The sequence below is a fragment of the Chelonia mydas genome, chromosome 19, assembly GCF_015237465.2.
Source record: "Chelonia mydas isolate rCheMyd1 chromosome 19, rCheMyd1.pri.v2, whole genome shotgun sequence".
In the NCBI taxonomy this organism is placed as follows: domain Eukaryota; kingdom Metazoa; phylum Chordata; order Testudines; family Cheloniidae; genus Chelonia; species Chelonia mydas.
The window spans coordinates 12,593,386-12,612,078 of record NC_051259.2 but is presented as its reverse complement, the minus strand read 5'-3'; the positions used below and the strand labels follow the sequence as shown (position 1 = coordinate 12,612,078).

At 43.0% G+C, this 18,693-nt stretch overlaps 1 protein-coding gene across 12 annotated transcripts in view; it reads left to right on the top strand.

The window, feature by feature from the left end:
• LOC102930949 (lethal(3)malignant brain tumor-like protein 4) overlaps positions 1-18,693 on the top strand; it is an 84,267-nt gene that overhangs the window by 27,871 nt on the left and 37,703 nt on the right. For 8 of the 12 annotated variants that reach the window (XM_037881818.2, XM_037881819.2, XM_037881813.2 and 5 more), the window contains 8 exons: positions 3,116-3,204; positions 5,983-6,087; positions 7,777-7,912; positions 8,392-8,483; positions 9,655-9,806; positions 11,815-11,891; positions 13,222-13,307; positions 17,956-18,006. In XM_037881818.2, the coding sequence (XP_037737746.2) occupies positions 3,116-3,204; positions 5,983-6,087; positions 7,777-7,912; positions 8,392-8,483; positions 9,655-9,806; positions 11,815-11,891; positions 13,222-13,307; positions 17,956-18,006 (788 nt within the window). The remainder of the gene's footprint in view (positions 1-3,115; positions 3,205-5,982; positions 6,088-7,776; positions 7,913-8,391; positions 8,484-9,654; positions 9,807-11,814; positions 11,892-13,221; positions 13,308-17,955; positions 18,007-18,693) is intronic. The other 4 variants (XM_043532247.1, XM_043532246.1, XM_043532250.1 and 1 more) reach the window with 1 other exon arrangement.

The following is an 18,693-nucleotide window of genomic DNA, read 5'->3' as shown; positions in this document are numbered from 1 at the left end:
CTTCTGCAAACTTGCTGAGAGTGCAATCCACACCATCCTCCAGATCATTTATGAAGATATTGAACAAAACCGGCCCAAGGACCGACCCTTGGGGCACTCCACTTGATACCGGCTGCCAACTAGACATGGAGCCATTGATCACTACCCATTGAGCCCGACAATCTAGCCAGCTTTCTGTCCACCTTATAGTCCATTCATCCAGCCCATACTCCTTTAACTTGCTGGCAAGAATACTGTGGGAGAGCGTGTCAAAAGCTTTGCTAAAGTCAAGGAACAACACGTCCACTGCTTTCCCTTCATCCACAGAGCCAGTTATCTCATCATAGAAGGCAATTAGATTAGTCAAGCATGACTTGCCCTTGGTGAATCCATGCTGACTGTTCCTGATCACTTTCCTCTCCTCTAAGTGCTTCAGAATTGATTCCTTGAGGACCTGCTCCATGATTTTTCCAGGGACTGAGGTGAGGCTGACTGGCCTGTAGTTCCCAGGATCCTCCTTCTTCCCTTTTTTAAAGATGGGCACTACATTAGCCTTTTTCCAGTCGTCCGGGACTTCCCCCGATCGCCATGAGTTTTCAAAGATAATGGCCAATGGCTCTGCAATCACATCCGCCAACTCCTTTAGCACTCTCGGATGCAACGCATCCAGCCCCATGGACTTGTGCACGTCCAGCTTTTCTAAATAGTCCCGAACCACTTTTCTCCACAGAGGGCTGGTCACCTCCTTCCCATGCTCTGCTGCCCAGTGCAGCAGTCTGGGAGCTGACCTTGTTCGTGAAGACAGAGGCAAAAAAAGCATTGAGTACATTAGCTTTTTCCACATCCTCTGTCACTGGGTTGCCTCCCTCATTCAGTAAGGGGCCCACACTTTCCTTGACTTTCTTCTTGTTGCTAACATACCTGAAGAAACCCTTCTTGTTACTCTTAACATCCCTTGCTAGCTGCAACTCCAGGTGTGATTTGGCCTTCCTGATTTCACTCCTGCATGCCCGAGCAATATTTTTATACTCATCCCTGGTCATTTGTCCAATCTTCCACTTCTTGTGAGCTTCTTTTTTGTATTTAAGATCAGCAAGGATTTCACTGTTAAGCCAAGCTGGTTGCCTGCCATATTTACTATTCTTTCTACACATCGGGATGGTTTGTCCCTGTAACCTCAATAAGGATTCTTTAAAATACAGCCAGCTCTCCTGGACTCCTTTCCCCCTCATGTTATTCCCCCAGGGGATCCTACCCGTCTGTTCCCTGAGAGAGTCAAAGTCTGCTTTTCTGAAGTCCAGGGTCCGTATTCTGCTGCTTTCCTTTCTTCCTTGTGTCAGGATCCTGAACTGGACCATCTCATGGTCACTGCCTCCCAGGTTCCCATCCACTTTTGCTTCCCCTACTAATTCTTCCCGGTTTGTGAGCAGCAGGTCAAGAAGAGCTCTGCCCCTAGTTGGTTCCTCCAGCACTTGCACCAGGAAATTGTCCCCTACATTTTCCAAAAACTTCCTGGATTGTCTGTGCATCGCTGTATTGCTCTCCCAGCAGATATCAGGGTGATTGAAGTCTCCCATGAGAACCAGGGCGTGCGATCTAGTAACTTCTGCGAGTTGCCAGAAGAAAGCCTCGTCCACCTCATCCCCCTGATCTGGTGGTCTATAGCAGACTGCCACCATGACATCACCCTTGTTGCTCACACTTCTAAACTTAATCTAGAGACTCTCAGGTTTTTCTGCAGTTTCATAGCGGAGCTCTGAGCAGTCATACTGCTCTCTTACATACAGTGCAACTCCCCCACCTTTTCTGCCCTGCCTGTCCTTCCTGAACAGCTTATATCCATCCATGACAGTACTCCAGTCATGTGAGTTATCCCACCAAGTCTCTGTTATTCCAATCACATCATAATTCCTTGACTGTGCCAGGACTTCCAGTTCTCCCTGCTTGTTTCCCAGGCTTCTTGCATTTGTGTATAGGCACTTGAGATAACGTGCTGATCGTCCCTCTTTCTCAGTATGAGGCAGGAGCCCTCCCCTCTCATGCGCTCCTGCTCGTGCTTCCTCCCGGTATCCCACTTCCCCACTTACCTCGGGGCTTTGGTCTCCTTCCCCCGGTGAAGGCAACTATTCACTTTTTGTACATGCACCTTCTGCAGTGTATCAGATGGGATATTACAGGCTCTCGCCTCCGTTCTGGGCACAATATAAGAACCTAGAAAGCGTGGGCCTGATCCAAAGCCAATTGAAGTCAATAGGAGTCTTGTCCCATTGATTTCAATGAGCTTTGGATCACATCTGTATGCAGCAAATTCTGAATAGAAGATGTAATGTAAATAAATAGGGAATTGTTTACAGACTTTAAAGGTGATGGGTTTAGAGATTTATTATATACTCGAAGGGATATATTTATAGATAATTTGGGGTAATTTTTAATACCCATTTAAAATGTAACTTTTTCTTCTTTGTTAGTGTGGTTCTGCTAGCCTGAATCCAGACACCTGCTTTGTGATCGTATTCACTATCCATGTACTAATATATTTGCTAAACAAAAGTTTGTTTGGTTTTTCATTTGATTCATTGTGGGTTTATTTTCAGCTGCTGTTGTATGCCTTTCCTGTGCTGTTTTTAGTTTGAGCCCCACCCCTTATTCATGCTCTGAGATATTGGGTGGAGAAATTCTTTTCCTCCTTCTGAAGTTCCCGTTCTAGGACTGTCCAAGTTTTGCAGCACTAACACTCCAGTGGCAACTTGCCAGCAGCCTGTGTGCCATAACTAATTGGCATATAATTTAACATATTTTTTTCTAATGAAAAATAGATACAGTCAAAATATTGCCTGAGGGTTGTATTTTCCTCAAGGTGGGTAGCTTCTGAGTGTAGTTCACCAGCAATTAAAAGTGATGGGGATAGCAGTCACCAGCTGTGTTTGGCTTCCTGACTGAGCTTTGAGCTCCTCCGAGGCTCTTGTTACCTAATCTTTAAGCATTCAAGGAGGGCTGGGCTGGCATCTGGATCTGCTCCAGATGGTAGTCGTAGCCATTCAGTGAGTGGGAAGGAATGGGAGGAGATGGCTGCTCTCCATTCAGCATTCTGTCCTCCATGAGATAAATGTTATCTCTTTTGTTTTTGATTATTCAGTTGTTCCTGGAAAGAAGACGGTATGGAACTGGGTTTCTTACTTGGAAGAGGAACGGATGCCAGCTGCTCCCCTCAAACTGTTCAAAGAGGTTGGTAGCCCCTTGGATGCTTTCTCTGCTTTGATAATTCTAATGCCGCATCACCTAATAATTAACCCTTTGGTGCCAGAATTGGAGACTTCCCTGACACCACTAGTTGCAAGTAGTGCTTGGGTTTCTATAAGGAGGTAGCATAAAAAAGGTTGACTTCTAGCACCGTAAGTGGTGTAAAAAACCCCCGCTATGCATCTTCTATGGAGGCTGTGTGTTCTGGTGGTTAGAGGGAGGGGACTTGTTAGGACTCCTGTGTTCTATTTCCAGCTGTCCTGCTGATTTTTGCTGCATTGCAATAATAATATTTTGCACTTAAAGCACTCTTCATTTGTAGATCTCTCAGTCCTTTGCAAAAGGGAGCAAGCATTGTTATCCCCACTTTTACTTTACAGATGGGAAAACTGAGGTACAGAGAGGTGTTACGTAGCTTTCCCAAGGACATGCAGTGAGTGAAGAAAAGAACCCCACAGCTGCAGATTGAACAAGTCATGCAACCTCCCTGCCTCAGTTTCCCTACCTGTAAAATGAATAAAGCTGGTCAGCAGTTTTTTGACTCAACATTTTTTTATTGAAAAATGCCAGTTAATCATAACAAACTTTTTGTGGGAAAGAGTTGGTTTCAACAAATTTACAGTTCAAAAAAATTTGGAGGGATAAAAGGTTTTGAAGTTGTAGAAGCGTTCCATTTTGACACTTAATAAATACAAAATTGCAGATTTTTGGTTCAGACAGACATATTTTAAAAGTTAGTTAATTCAATTTGAATAAATAAATAAAAAGCAGTCAAAATCAGAATGAAATGTTTTGCTTGACCTGAACAAAAAATACTTTTGGATTTTTGGTTTGTGAAAATTTTCGAGAATTTTGACTTTTTGTCCCAATTCAGGACAGGGAAAATTTTTGAAACCTCAAAAAATTTTGTGGGACAGGAAAACTGTTTCCCACACTAAAAATAAATATAATAATGTACCTTACCTCATGGAAGGGCTGTGAGGCTCAATTAGTTAATCCTTGTCAAACAATCTGAGATTCTCTGAAAAGTAGTATAAAGAGGCAAAATATTATTACTGAAGTTAATTCAGGGGAGGAAGAGTTAATTCTCTAGATTTCAGATATGATTGGCTAATATTTGATTTGTTTTAAATCTCTTATTTTTCTTTTAAGGCAACAGTGCGTCTAGGTGACATTTACACACCCTTTATAGTCCTTGCACTTAATCTTGGCCACAAATAACGTTGTAGTCTGCTTCAATTAGTTATGAGTAAATCAGCTATTAGCAGATCACTCAGTCGCAGTGGAGAGGGGCAGTTTAGTATCTTTTTATATGTCCTACTCATGACTGGTGGTTGTGTGATGCTGATTCTAGCCTTACTAATTAAAACACTGTTAAAAATTAATTGGATGCTTGAATTTTGGACTGTTATAGATTATTTTATTAAGAGGCAGTCATTACAAGTGAGGGTAGAAGTAGCATCCAGTTGCTATGTCTAAATCAGAGTACAGAGAAGTTGGATATGGTGAAACTTTATCTATAGGCCCCGACCCCGTAGCGTGCTGAGCTCCCACAAATCCCACCAACTTTGTTGGCAGTAGAGGGTACTCAGCAACTTGTAGGACCGAGACCACCATAAAGTGAAAGGAAAATCTTTTAAGGTTTCACTGTATTGCAGTAAGCTATTTGCAGTTCCAGTTATAGAGAACCTATTCTTTAGGTTTATCTATAATTGAAAGTTAATTCGGATTGAGGTTGGATGTGAATTTAGAGTTTAAAAACTATTCCTGAATAACTGCATGTGTGGACACTTTTCTTCAAAGTGGATTAACCTAAACCAGAACAAAACACTCTTATTCCAGAATAGGAACACTCACACATGGTGTATGTCTTCACTACCCGCCGCATCGGCAGGCAGTGATCGATCCAGCGGGGATCTATTTATCGCGTCTAGTCTAGACGCGATAAATCGACCCCCGAGTGCTCTCCCGTTGACTCCTGTACTCCACTGCTGAGAGAGGCACAGGCGGAGTCGACGGGGGAGCGGCAGCAGCACTGCAGTGAAGACACCACGGTAAGTCGATCTAAGTACATCGACTTCAGCTACATTATTCACGTAGCTGAAGTTGCGTAACTTAGATGGATCCCCCCTCTGGTATAGACCAGGCGATGGAGTTATTCCAGAGCAGCTAGTCCTGAATAACTCCACATGTAGACAAGCCCTAAAGAATGAATGTGCTCTGTTGGGATAATGACTGTAGTACGGACCCAATCCTGACACAGGTAAAAGTCCCCAGTGGTTTTGCCTATGGCAAGCCTTCTGGATTGGGGCCCTATAAAAGGGGTCCTTTATGTAAACATAAAACTTGCCTTGGGACATTTTAAAAGATTTGCTTGTACCTGTAGTTAATTAAAACAGACTTCCAAGTTAGTTCTTAAAAAAATCAGATACTTTGACACTGAGTGTTTACAATGTCATCTGCAGATATATTAGTGATACGTGATGATGCTATTTTTGATCCATGTAACTGTGCTTGACCACTGGACATCACCTCTCATTTTAAAAGGGATACAGAACAGGAAACAACTGAGGGCACCTGCATCCAGTCATGGGAAACCATTCAAAATTATGCAAGAGTAACACTGAAGTGATTTCTAGTGATGATAGTTTTTGCTAAACTGAAAACCAGAAGTCTTTAGTGTTTCTGGTGACTATTCTGAAATAGGTTGTCTCTCTAAAAGTGAAATACAATTTTTTCCCTCCAACATTAATTTCCCCACAGTATCAATCCTTCCCACAAACTAGGAATGGATTTAAAGTTGGAATGAAGTTGGAGGGACTGGATCCTGGACACCCATCTTTATTTTGTGTCCTCACCATTGTTGAGGTAATTGTTCTTCCTGGATTTGATTTCCTTTTCATTAGAAAACAACATCAGAAGTCTAAGGAGGAGTAATCTTTTAGATTGTTTTAAAAAAATAAAATAAGCCAAGTAATGTAAGGGCTGGGAGAAGTTTGAGCTGAAAGCTAAAGGAACGTAGTTGAGGATCTAAATTTGGGACCAGATCCTTCAGCTGTTATGTAATTCTAACTCACATGCGTACCTGTAAGGGGCCACACCCTCACCTTAATTGAGGGGAAGCTAATGAGCTTCTCTGGACTCAGCCAGCACGAACTGGACTGTAGGCCTGGTCTGACAAGAGTAATTGGACATGGGTGAGGCTTCATTTCGTGAGAAACAGGATTAGGGAGGTAAGTGGATCAGCAGGGTGGAAACAGAATGTCTGTGCTAGGTAAAATAAGGGGGAACAACCAGGGAACCATTTACAATGGACACAATAACAATGGATAAAATAAGCCAACACAGACACACCTACAAGGCTTGCTCTGCCTGGCAGGGGAGGAAGCTGAAAAGGGGAAAGCCTGTCACAGCAAGGGGTGGCAGTTACGGGGAAGACTGCTATGCCTCAGAGACAACTGACTGCAGGAATAGATCAGTGAAGAGGACGATAGTCGTGGAGCCTGCCGCTCCTGAAGCTGAGTCGGGTTACCGAAAGGGGAGGGCCTAAAGATGGCCCCTAGCCCTGATCAAGGATACTAAAGCCAGCAGATAAGCAGACTGACAGAAGGGTGATGGAGAAACTGCCTAAGAGATTGAATACCCTTTTATTTATTTATTTTTTACTTTAATTCTCCCGGTCCCCAGGGAGGGAGAGGGAAAGATCCCCTTTTCCTTTGTTTGTTTGAAGAAATTCTTGTATAGCACAAGCAGGGAGAGAACTCTGTGTGAGCCAGAGAAGAGCTGTAGCCCCAGATTGTGGTTCAATGGGGCTTCCCCCAGCACAGTGCCCCAGTCAATCCAGGTGGATTGAAATGGGCAAGGATTTCAAAACCGGGCCTTAAGGCTTTGTAAAACATATACGAACAGAAATGTTTTCATAGTGTCTTTTTAAATCATTGAAAAACTGGGTTGGGTTGGACCCTCTGCAGTTCCCCTGTAGTATGTGCAACCCAAAACATTGCAATGTAGGGCTACAGTATGAGAACAAGAAAATGAAACTGACAAGTCTTTATTTTACATTGTCCAAACTGAGGGCAAGTCTACGCTACAGCACTAAATCGGCACAACAGCACTGATGTAGCTGTGCCATTGGAGCATGTCTGGTGAAGACACGCTGTGCCAATGGGAGAGCTCTCTGCCGTTGGCATAGTTACTCCACCTTGATGAGAAGTGGAAGGTGTGTCGGCGGGAGAATGTCTCACACCGACATAGCGCCGGTGTGGACAGTGCGAAACTTGCATCGTTTCAGGGGGGCGGTGCTTTTTCACACCTCTGAGTGACATAAGTTAGATCGACTTAAATGGTAGTGTAGACCAGCCCTGAGTGTAATGGAAAAAGTAAGCAAACAGCATAAATGGAAAAAGTAAAACTGAATTTTGAAAAGTAAATTAGTTTTTTAACGTTCCTTTCAGTTTTACAAACCCAAAGGGAAGAGAGTTAATGACTTTAAAAAATAGTATTTTTATGTCACTTGTCAATGTCCCTTTAAGATAATGCAATCTCTTGTGCTTGTAGATGCAAGGATACAGGATGCGGTTACATTTTGATGGTTATTCTGAGTACTATGACTTCTGGGTTAATGCTGACTCCCCAGATATCCACCCTGTTGGCTGGTGTGAAAAGACAGGTCACAAGCTGCTCTCTCCGAAAGGTACGTGGAGAAATAAACCTGTACAAGAAGCAACACATTTTGCTGTGAACTGGCTGCCCTTAGTGTCCATGTTTTGTTTCATGTCAAACCCACTTTGAATGATTTGAAGTGGGAAGACAATTGCCAGAAGAGCAAACCAATTTCTTACTGATATTCCCAGTGCTTGGCATTGTTAGTGAAAGTAATTAGCAATTCTTTATTAAGTGAGCATGCAAATCAGTGAATGTCTTTGTTCACAACTTATGCTTTCTTTCTTGCGTTCCATTTCCTAGAAACATTTGAAGTTTCAGATTAATGATTAGACAGTGCAGTAAAAGAGGGAATAATAATGTGTTAACTGAAATGCATAACCCTTGAAGATTGTACATGGGCAGGTATCATGCAAAGTTCAAATCCTTCTCTAGGTTATTTCCATTTTTGAAAAACCAATCTGAATATGGCAGGAACAATGTAAAACAATCTCTGATCTCTTTTTCTAGGTTACAAGGAAGGGGAATTTAATTGGGTTTTGTATTTGAAGAATTGCAAAGCTCAAGCAGCCCCGAAAAACCTTTTCAAGACCCTCAACACAGTAAGTGGTGGCATCGGGTATAATGCTGATACGACTGATATTAAGTAAGCACTGCCTAAAACTTTGGCCGGAATATAAACATGTCCTTTTTATATGCTCAGGACAGAAGCTGTAATACTGAAGAACTTAGTGGAGTCATATGGGAGCAGTTTCCCACAGCAATTTATTTGTAGGATGGGAAACCAGAGTAATTTTCTTACTTCTCCATCCCCAAGGCCTCCCACAACATTCACTAACTTCCCAGGCAGAGGTGTATATTTGCTCTCCTCCTTGATCTCTCTTCTGCTGATTTACATTAGCACTAGTTAAATAAATTGTAATACTCTGTTTTTGCTTAGGTCTCAGCTTCTAGATGTTTGTGATACTTCCCTGTACTCTAAGAATCTCACAAGTCCTGTTTATCCAGCACCATACACAAAGGTGTTCATCCCTGTACATATCTCTGTTTGTAATGTTGTTATAGCCGTGTTGGTCCCAGGATATTAGAGGTGGGTGAGGAAATATCTTTTATTGGACCAACTTCTGTTGGTGAAAGAAACAAGCTTTCAAGCTTACCTATATCTCTGTCGTTTTTCTGTCTTCACTGCCACTGTTTTTTCCCCATCCTGAGTTAGTCAAGTGGTCTCCTGGTTTCTTTGAACAGCACCATTTCCCATTTAGCCTAATCAAAGTATTCTTACCCTGATATTGCAAAAGGATGGAGGATTTGCTTTATAGGGATCGGGGCCTTAGCATGTAATTCTGGCTCTGCTTTTTGGACTGACCCACCTGTATACCCTGGAGACTCTCACAAGCCACATCTGACTTCTCCTCCATTAGTATGGTAGGGCTTGCAATGCTAGTATCCATCCTCAATCAGTACTCATCACCAGAAGGGCCCTCTGTACTTCTGTCTCTGAACTGCCTGGCTCTGGTGTAATTGAACATAAGCAGTATTCAGATTGCACCAAGCCATTGTTAGAAATCATGGGCATTGTTGTCAGAACACATGGAAATCTGGGCTTTAACCCTCCTGACAGATGTTCTGACAAGCAAGTAGTTACAGTGTGATATTGTTTACTACTACTACAGTGTTTTGTTTAAATAACCTGAACCAAATAGGTTTGGAACAGTAATTTAAATGACCTGGCATAGAGCTTGACATACCTTTTCCCTCTATGCTATTTCTTAGCCTGTCACACCATCTGGTTTTCGGGTGGGAATGAAACTAGAGGCAGTGGACAAAAAGAATCCATCTTTGATGTGCGTGGCAAGCATCGCTGATATGTTGGATAACCGGCTGCTAATTCATTTCGACAACTGGGATGAGAGTTATGACTATTGGTAAAGAAAACTATTTCCAAACTGTATCCGCAAATACTGTGATATTTTTCCCCTTGTAACATCTTGCCGTAAAGTACATGATCTCTAATACTTAGCTGCTAAGATTTTTAAGTGTGAGTGCTTTGGGGCTCCTGAATCCATTTTCAGGCTTCTAAATAAGTGGCCTGGTCACAGTTTTGAGGTAACTGCACCTGTATTTCTCTCTTCATGGTCCTTCAAGGGCATCCTCTTAAAGGTTTCTGGCTTCCAGCTATCACCTCCCTGGGGTGGAGACCCGTGTCTGACTACCTTCTGTGAATATATTGAAATCAATGGAAGTCTTTCCCTTCAGTTCAATAGATTAGGATCAGGGTCTTACTCTTTTCTGAAAATTATGGCCTATTCTTTTGTTGCACTTTTCATCTGAGAATCTCAGGGTGCTTTTTTTTAGATGGTGAATATTTAATTTTAATAATTTAAGACAGAAAATATCATGTTGCCTCTATATAAATCCATGGTACACCCACATCTGGAATACTGCATGCAGATGTGGTCACCCCATCTCAAAAAAAGATATTGGAATTGGAAAAGGTTCAGAAAAGGGCAACAAAAATTATTAGGGGTATGGAACAGCTTCCGTATGAGGAGAGATTAATCAGACTGAGACTTTTCAGCTTGGAAAAGAGACGACTAAGGGGGGATATGATTGAGGTCTATAAAATCTTGACAGGTGTGGAGAGAGTAAATAAGGAAGTGTCATTTACTCCTTCATTTAGTGTCATTTAACCATGAGACCATACTGAATATTTGTAAAGGAAACACCTTTCTTCTCCATTCCATATATCCCAATGTACACTATAGGTGTGTGCAGTCTTTAGTTTAATTTATAAAAAAAAACTTAGCTGTTGATCTGTGAAAGCAATACGAAGCATTTAGATTCTCACCCATCAGCTCTGTATGTGGTGGTTGTTTCTTTATTATTACACTCTTTTCCTAGTTGTTTCTTACTCCAGGAAGGCAAATAGGCACCTGCTTGTTTGTACTGTGCTAATGGGCGACAGGGGATGGATGGATCACTTGATGATTCCCTGTTCTGTTCATTCCCTCTGGGGCAGCTGGCATTGGCCACTGTTGGAAGACAGATACTGGGCTAGATGGACCTTTGGTCTGACCCAATATGGCCGTTCTTATGTTCTGATGTTTTCCTTCCCACAGATAAGTCTCATCCAGAGCTGTGTCCAACGCTGCAGTTTTAGTTTGCAGGGCTTTAGAATTGGTTCCATTACTGTCTTAGTCTGCAAGGTTTTACGTTTGCTCCACGTTTCATTTTGAGTTTCAGATTTGAAAAAACTTAGAATAAAAATTAAAAAACCTTCAAAACAAAATTTGGCTGAAGCTGCATTGTTTTGCCTGGTTTGGCATGAAACCATCAGTCCGTTCCCCAGAACGCATGGGAAGGAAGGGGCTTTCTCGGAACTTGGGTCGTGTTCTCTCAAAATTTCAAGTACTTGGACCAAGTTTGGGATTTGTAACAAAATCAGAAGCCAGGCAAGTTCCACTTGGCTTCAGGTTCAATTAATGAAATATGTACACAGTTGTAAGCTCAAGTCTTCAAATCATACCCTCCCCCCCCACCGCCATAGCTTTTATTTCTTGCATAGGCTTTTTGTGGTATGTGTTTTTACAGTTTTTGTTTGCTTGTTTTGTGTTTTAGTTTTGAAAATCTGTGCCCAGACTAATTCAGTGGGCTCAGGTTTCAAAGAACAGCGCTTAGAAAATATGTGTTAGCTACACAAACACATACTTTGGCTCTTTAGTATTCACCTGTCTTGCTGGGGCAACTTAAATGTCAGTTCTTGAAAATGTACCTTTTGTGAATTCCAGCCAGGAAGCACTTTTACTGTACATCATGATCACACACGCTAAAAGCATCTGCTGCCCCAGCAAAGATATATCAGATGGGATTTGATCTGCTGTGTTTCTTCTCACATTAAAGTTGACTGGAGCCAATTCTTTCCTTTTGATCCAGGTGTGATGCTAGCAGCCCATATATTCGTCCTGTTGGTTACTGCCAAGAAACTGGAACCCCACTGACAACACCACCTGGTATGTTAAAAGCAGGATTGTGTTTCTTGCTTCAGTGAGAAGACCTGCAAGCTCTGTCTCCTGCATAATTATAAATTTGCAAGTTATGAGTTCTATTCAATACCCTTTCTTTTATTGGCTGAACAAGGTTATTATTAATGCGCACTTGAAGTGCAACTCTATTTGATTTCTATAGCTCTTTCAAGCCACTGACATAGGGCTTGGTCATTTGGAATTGAATTTAATTTTTGGTGGGGAGGCCTTTTGAGGTAGATGCAGTATTTCCTTGAAGGCGAGCTGGAAAAAAGAGGATCAGTCTCATGCCCTCGAAGATGGGGGTATAGAATTCCTGGAAAAAGAGGTGGAAAGATTGGACCCCTGTCTGTATTTTCTGCATTGAAATTGAGATATTAGCAAATGGAAAGGATAAAATCTGCAGGGAAATTGTGTTGTTTTCAGGCTTTATCAGATTTGTTTTTGTTTTTTTGCTTAAAAGAAATCATGTCCACTTGGTGCCGGATTGACAGCCCTGTAGCACGAAGTTCTTTCTTTATTTGCTTAATAGGTTTAGCAGCATCGGTGGGAATGTGAGCTTCTACCACAATGGAAAGCTAGTGTCTGTTCAATTCTTGACTTCTCTGGGAGTCCTCAATTTGCCAGTTGTGTGGTTTTGTGATGTGCACGGCTGTCCAATGGGAACACCACTGAGACTCACAAATTCAGGCTGCTAAGATGGTGATAAAGAGCAGGGATAGAAAAAAGACACAGAACAATTTTTTAAAATGTAGTTTGCAGTGTGCTGCGAAGGAGAGCGTATCCCACTCTTGTTGAAATACAAGAAATTAGTTTACCATAATCTCAGGAAGTTAATGGGAGAGATGGAGCCTTTCACCTCCAGGCTACTAATTTGCATCCAGCCTATGGATAGGTAGGAAGTGATGGAACGTCTCCACCATCTGACAGCTGTTCAGAAGCCTGCAATATAGGAAATTAATTTGATGATCTCAGTTCACATCACAAAAACCCATGACTGGCTCTATTTGGCAACTTACTCGAGAGACCAAGAATTGATGGAGCAATAAAGAAATGAACTACCCTAGTTTCTTCAAATCTGGTTTGAGGCTCATTGTCTGTGTTCTGGAAGCTTGCACTGCTACTGCCTGTACTGTACATTTTCTGTGTGAATAAACAGGTGGCTTAATTCTGCAAGGAGTCAATCTGCCATCTGCGAACTGAGCACTCTCAAAAGAATAGCCATGTATTACTTAGTTGTTCTTCTGTGGTGGTGGTTTTATACTTGATTGGGGTTTTTTATAATTTAACTCTTAAGATAGTCCTTCATCTTTTCCAGAATACAAGGATTCCAAAAGCTTCTCATGGGAAAAATATTTGGAAGAAACCAGTTCCCAGGCAGCCCCAGCAAGAGCATTTAAACTGGTTGGTGAAGTTCTTTTGTCTCACTGGATCAGAATATTACTGTAGATTGTACCATCCATGTCAGGCAGGCTTCACAGTGGGACGTTCCCCATCTCCACGCCACTGAGGCACACCGGATCTTTGCTCTGAGCCTGGGTTTAGCAGGAGGGACTCTCCAGAATCCTGTTTCCAAGCCCCAGACATGGCAGACTCCAGGGCTCCCTTTGGAGAGGAGCTTTTGTGTGATTTCTGAAAGATTTTTAACTGAATGTCTGTTTCTTCATTGGCGTTGAGGTTTTTCTCCTCAAAACTGCTAAGCTAAAAAAAAAAAAAATCTTTTGGCTTTGTGAGGAGGGTATGAAGAGCAGCACCTCCCCTAACCCATAGAAATAGCAGATACAGACAGCAATCTCCTGGCACACTCATCAGGCGGCTCCTGGGACCAAGGAGAAGCTCTCAGCCAGTGGGAGAGAGAGGTCCATGCTGAGACTGTCAAGCAGGCCACATGAAAGCTATTCCCACGGCTTGCAAAGGAGGAAATGTTCGCTGGTGTCTCCTGAATATCAGGGGAAGGGGAAGTCCCACAGCAATCACCCAGAGGAGCAAAGCCCTGTTCCCAGCCAGCCTGTAAGCAAGGTCCATGCTCAGATGGCTGAGAAGGCCACAAAGATTCCACCCTCCCAACAAGCTGTTCTGCCTACAGGAGCTCAGCTGTCATGAAAGGTGTCAGTGGCTGCATCCTTTCTGATACCAGTGAGCCAGTCTCCACTGATTCCAGCTCACTCCTCATGCTGTCTGGTCAGTGCTCACTCAGCCTGGAGCCAGCAGCAGATGACACGGTCCCCTTCCATGGGAGATGGACCTACCTCCTCTCCCCTTCCAGTCTCCAGGGGTCCCACAGGAGGGAGTGACTACTAGTAATTTTCCTTCAGGAGACATGCCTACAGATTGTCCTTTCAATCTCCTTGGTAATGCACTCTCCTCCTGCCTCTGCCCCTCCCTCACCTTGTCAAAGGGATTTGGCCCAGGAACTGAAGGACATTGTTCACAATCAGCTCTTAATGGGACAATGCAAAGTCTAAGCACCTCCAACAAGAGACTCTCCCCTCTAGAGCCTCTTAAGAGGAGAAATCTGTAAAGCTAGGGCTATAAGCAAGATACCCCAGACTTTCAGCTAGCTTTTCAGAATTAAGCTTGAATAGAGGACTAACTTCACGGGTGCTTGTGTTAGAAAATGAAATAGCCAAAAAAAACCCAAAAAAAGCCTGGCAGAGTTGACCAGGAGCTGTGTAATTCTTCCTCACCTGGTTTTTATGAGGGTCTGATGAAGGTGGAGTGGGAATTCACTTTCAAGACTTATTTGTACCTAACGATTAAAAGGTCTTCATTACTCTGTCTAAAGTTAAGCCTGCTGCAGCCTCCTTAGTAATGGGCATAATCATACCAGCCAAGGGAGTATTCCTGCCAAACACACGGACAAGAGAATAAGATCATCACTCAGACTAAACTTGGATACAGCAGCCTCAGTGCTGAGGTTATTGGCTGAAGTTTTTTATCGTGGAGGTCTGTGCTCAACTGGGTAGTCATTGTGAGTGGGCAAAAAAGCCCTGGAAAAACCACTAAATAAAATCTACTTAAAGCTAGATTTCCCTAGTGGCTTTTTCAGCATTGATGCTTCAGCTGGCTAAATTTGCAGTACATTCAAAACTTCCAGAGTTGTGTCCCAGAGGTAACTGTGGCTTCACTTGAAATAGTTTATTGGTAAACTCTTTGGGGAGTGTGGAGACAAAGCAGCCACTGCGGCTTTAGACAAGAGAATAAATCTCTCCCTCTTTCCAGTGAGAGAAACTTCAAACTATCTTATCCCAACAAGTGTTCCCTTTGAAGTCAAAAGAAAAGGAGTACTTGTGGCACCTTAGAGACTAACAAATTTATTAGAGCATAAGCTGTAGCTCACAAAAGCTTATGCTCTAATAAATTTGTTAGTCTCTAAGGTGCCACAAGTACTCTTTTCTTTTTACGGATACAGACTAACACAGCTGCTACTCTGAAACCTTTGAAGTCACTGCTCCTTCAGGTACTAGCATAGAGATTACACATGAGGAAGAGGCCATTGCTGTTGGAAGACCCTGGGTGGGATTCCAAACCATCCAGTCCCAAAAGCTTCTCTTGTTTTGGGGTTTCTCAAGTCTGAACCACTCCCCCCTTTTATGAGGCTTGCTTCAAGATGGACCCTCAGAAAATGGATACTTGAGGCAATCAGGGAAGGATGCTCAATAGAAGTCACTGGTCTTAGGGACAAGTTCATGTTTTCCACAAAGTTAATTAAAATAAAACGCTATCAAAAGACCCTTCACAGCATCAGAAGACTAAGGATGCAATAATCCATCTCCTACACGTTGGAACAATAGAACCAGTTCCAGGGAGAAAGAGAGATTTTGGAAAGGGGGCAAGATTCTTTGTGATTCAAAGAGAAACAATGGCCTGCAACCTCTTTTATATCTCAGTTCTCTCAACAATTCCATAAGGAGATCAATATTCCAGGTGGAAATACTGAAATCCATCATTATGTCATTGTCTTCCCAAAGTTTTAGAATATGAAAATAATCCTCCTGGAGATACAATTGAGGCGAGTCACCCAGCGATACTTTAGTTTCCTGCTGCAATAGAAGCAGAGTTGTAACTTCTACACAGGAATTCACGAATGCCAATGTCATCCCCCCCTTCAAGTGAAAGGAATAAGTGTCTACCCTTGTCCGATGACCTTCTCATCATATTATGCAGGGTCCAGCAGCCATTGCCAAAAGCCTTCAGAAGCATGGCTTTGAGCAAACAAGTGGAAGTGCCAATTACAGTCCTCATAAAACTCTAGCATATAAGTTATTGTCACAGGCATTCTTTATTTCAGAAGAGAGATGGGAAAAGATAGTGTCTGATTTGTCCAACATTAGCACACATCTGCTGAGATTAAAATCTGACTCATCTCCTGGGCTAGTACGGCTCGCTTGTGGAGACCTGGCACAATTCTTGCTTTGCTTCCAGCCAGCAGTTGCAGCAAATGAGTATATAAAGATCTTGGTCCAGATCCAGGACTGGCATCTCTTGATGAATTCATTTTTTGTGTGTGATTAATTCTGTATTGATTTCCGTAAAGAACCAGACAATGCAAAGTACAAAAAGGTAAATGACCTGCAGCTTGTATATGTTTCAAATACCACATGCTTTATGGGATCTCCAGTAGAATTATGCAGAGTTAGGAGCTTGTCAAGGATGCAAGACCAGACAATACAAAACCAGGCAATACTACATAGACATAACATGTTAGGAGGAGAGCAACAGTAATAAAACAGGAGAAAACATACGTGAATAGGAAGAAGGGGTGGGGGAAGGAAAGAAGAGGAGGTAGGAAGAATGGAGGACTGGCTTTCTTCAAGCCATCTGAACATTTTTTATCCAAATATAGCTAGAGACTTGGTCCAAATTTCTTCAAATTCATGTAATTGCTTTCTAGGTAAATTCATTCTTATATTTAACAGCTACCTCCTGTTGGGTCCGGAGAAGCCGATCCTCAGTATCGGGGTGGCCAACCTGGGGCTCCGGAGCCACATGCGGCTCTTCAGAAGTTAATATGCGGCTCCTTGTATAGGCACCGACTCCGGGGCTGGAGCTACAGGCGCCAACTTTCCAATGTGCCGGAGGGTGCTCACTGTTCAACCCCTGGCTTTGCCACAGGCCCTGCCCCCACTCCACCTCTTTGCTCCCCCTCCCCTAAGCCTGCAGTGCCCTTGCTCCTCTTCCTCCCCATCCCGCCCCGGCCTCCTGCATGCCACGAAACAGCTGATCGGGAGGGAAGGGGAGGTGTTGATTGGCGGGGCTGCCGGTGGGTGGGAAGCGCTGGCAGCAGCGGGGAGCTGATGGGGGGGCATTGCTGACGTATTACTGTGGCTCTTTGGCAATGTACATTGGTAAATTCCCTTCTCAGGCTCAGTTTGGCCACCCCTGCTCAGTTTAGATATCAGATCCCATGTAGTGGGAACAGATCTGGACTCCTATATGACTTGAGGGAGAGTGTGGTCCAAGGAGGAGTCATGGAGTATAACCTGTCTCATGCTTTGGGCCATCAGACACTCCTCCATTTACAGCAGATGATTCTTCAGAAATCCAGTGTGTATATAACTGCTAAGAATGCAAAAAACCTTCAGCTCTCCTTAGAGAAGTAACCTTGTTCCTGTCCTGGGCAGAAGCTCTCTTTTCCTCAGGTTCAATGCCAAGAAGGAAAGTCAGGGTCAGCCAGCTCAGCAAGATACTCTCAGAACTGAGGGAATGCTGTCTCGATCAGCTCACCTTGTAGTGCATCCCAGGCCAGGTGAGCAGCTTGTTGAGGAACCTGTTTGCATCCAAGTTCAGTGGGAAAACCAAAAGAGGTGCTACAAGAGGAAGAGAGTAGTACTCAAAAGTAGAGGCCGTGGTCCTCTTATCTCAGATGTGTGCTGAAAGACCCTCCCTTATGCCTTCCCCCTTCAGCCACTGAAAGTAAAGATGGTAAAGAAGATTGTGATTATAACTACCTTCAGGTCTTGGTTCTCAAACCTGAGTTAGATGTAACTGCAACCTCCTCTCAAAACACACACACACACTCTCTCTCTCTCTCTCTCTCTTTCTTCAACAGGGACTTATCCTGAATCAAAATCCAATGCTACCTAACCCATCAACTAGGAAGGTGAGAAGATATACTTTCAGTCACTTGTTCTAAGAAACTAATAAATACTCTCCTGTTCTGAAGGAAATTCAGTAATTTTTTCTGTGTCCTTTGAGGTTTAGATGTTGGTTACAATGGACACATCAGAGCAAAGTCAGCTAAAACAAAGAACACTCTTCGTTTTACAAGATGACTTTACCAGGGGGCTCAAGACCAGCAATTTTTGGAAAGACAAGTCAAAGACTGCAGGCATATTGCACACTGTAAGAAACCCATGATAATCTCAGTGCAGTGACATAACACACATCGGAGGACCACTGCTCTTACCAGTCCTCTTGCAATGTGCAGATCCCTGCCATGATCTTGATCTGTGGGCTACAAGTCCTAATAAAGCCACCTCTCAGCTTCGTAGCTGGTAGGTCTCTTCCTTTTCTCGCTGAAAGTATCTTACCTCTTTGCCCAAGGGGATTTTGGAGCTTGCTGTCAATGAAAGTGCAGTTACACACTCTATCAAACATGGTACATCAGTGAACTAACCAGCTCCACATCCCCAAAGTTACTAAAGTCTGCCTCGCATAATAGGAAGTGGTATGTTGCCCTTCTGGTTGAATCCAAACATCCTAAGGAAGTAGAAATGCATATTAGATGTGAATAAAATAAATACAGCAAAGGTATTCAAAGCCTCAGGTACAACTCCTCTTGTGACTA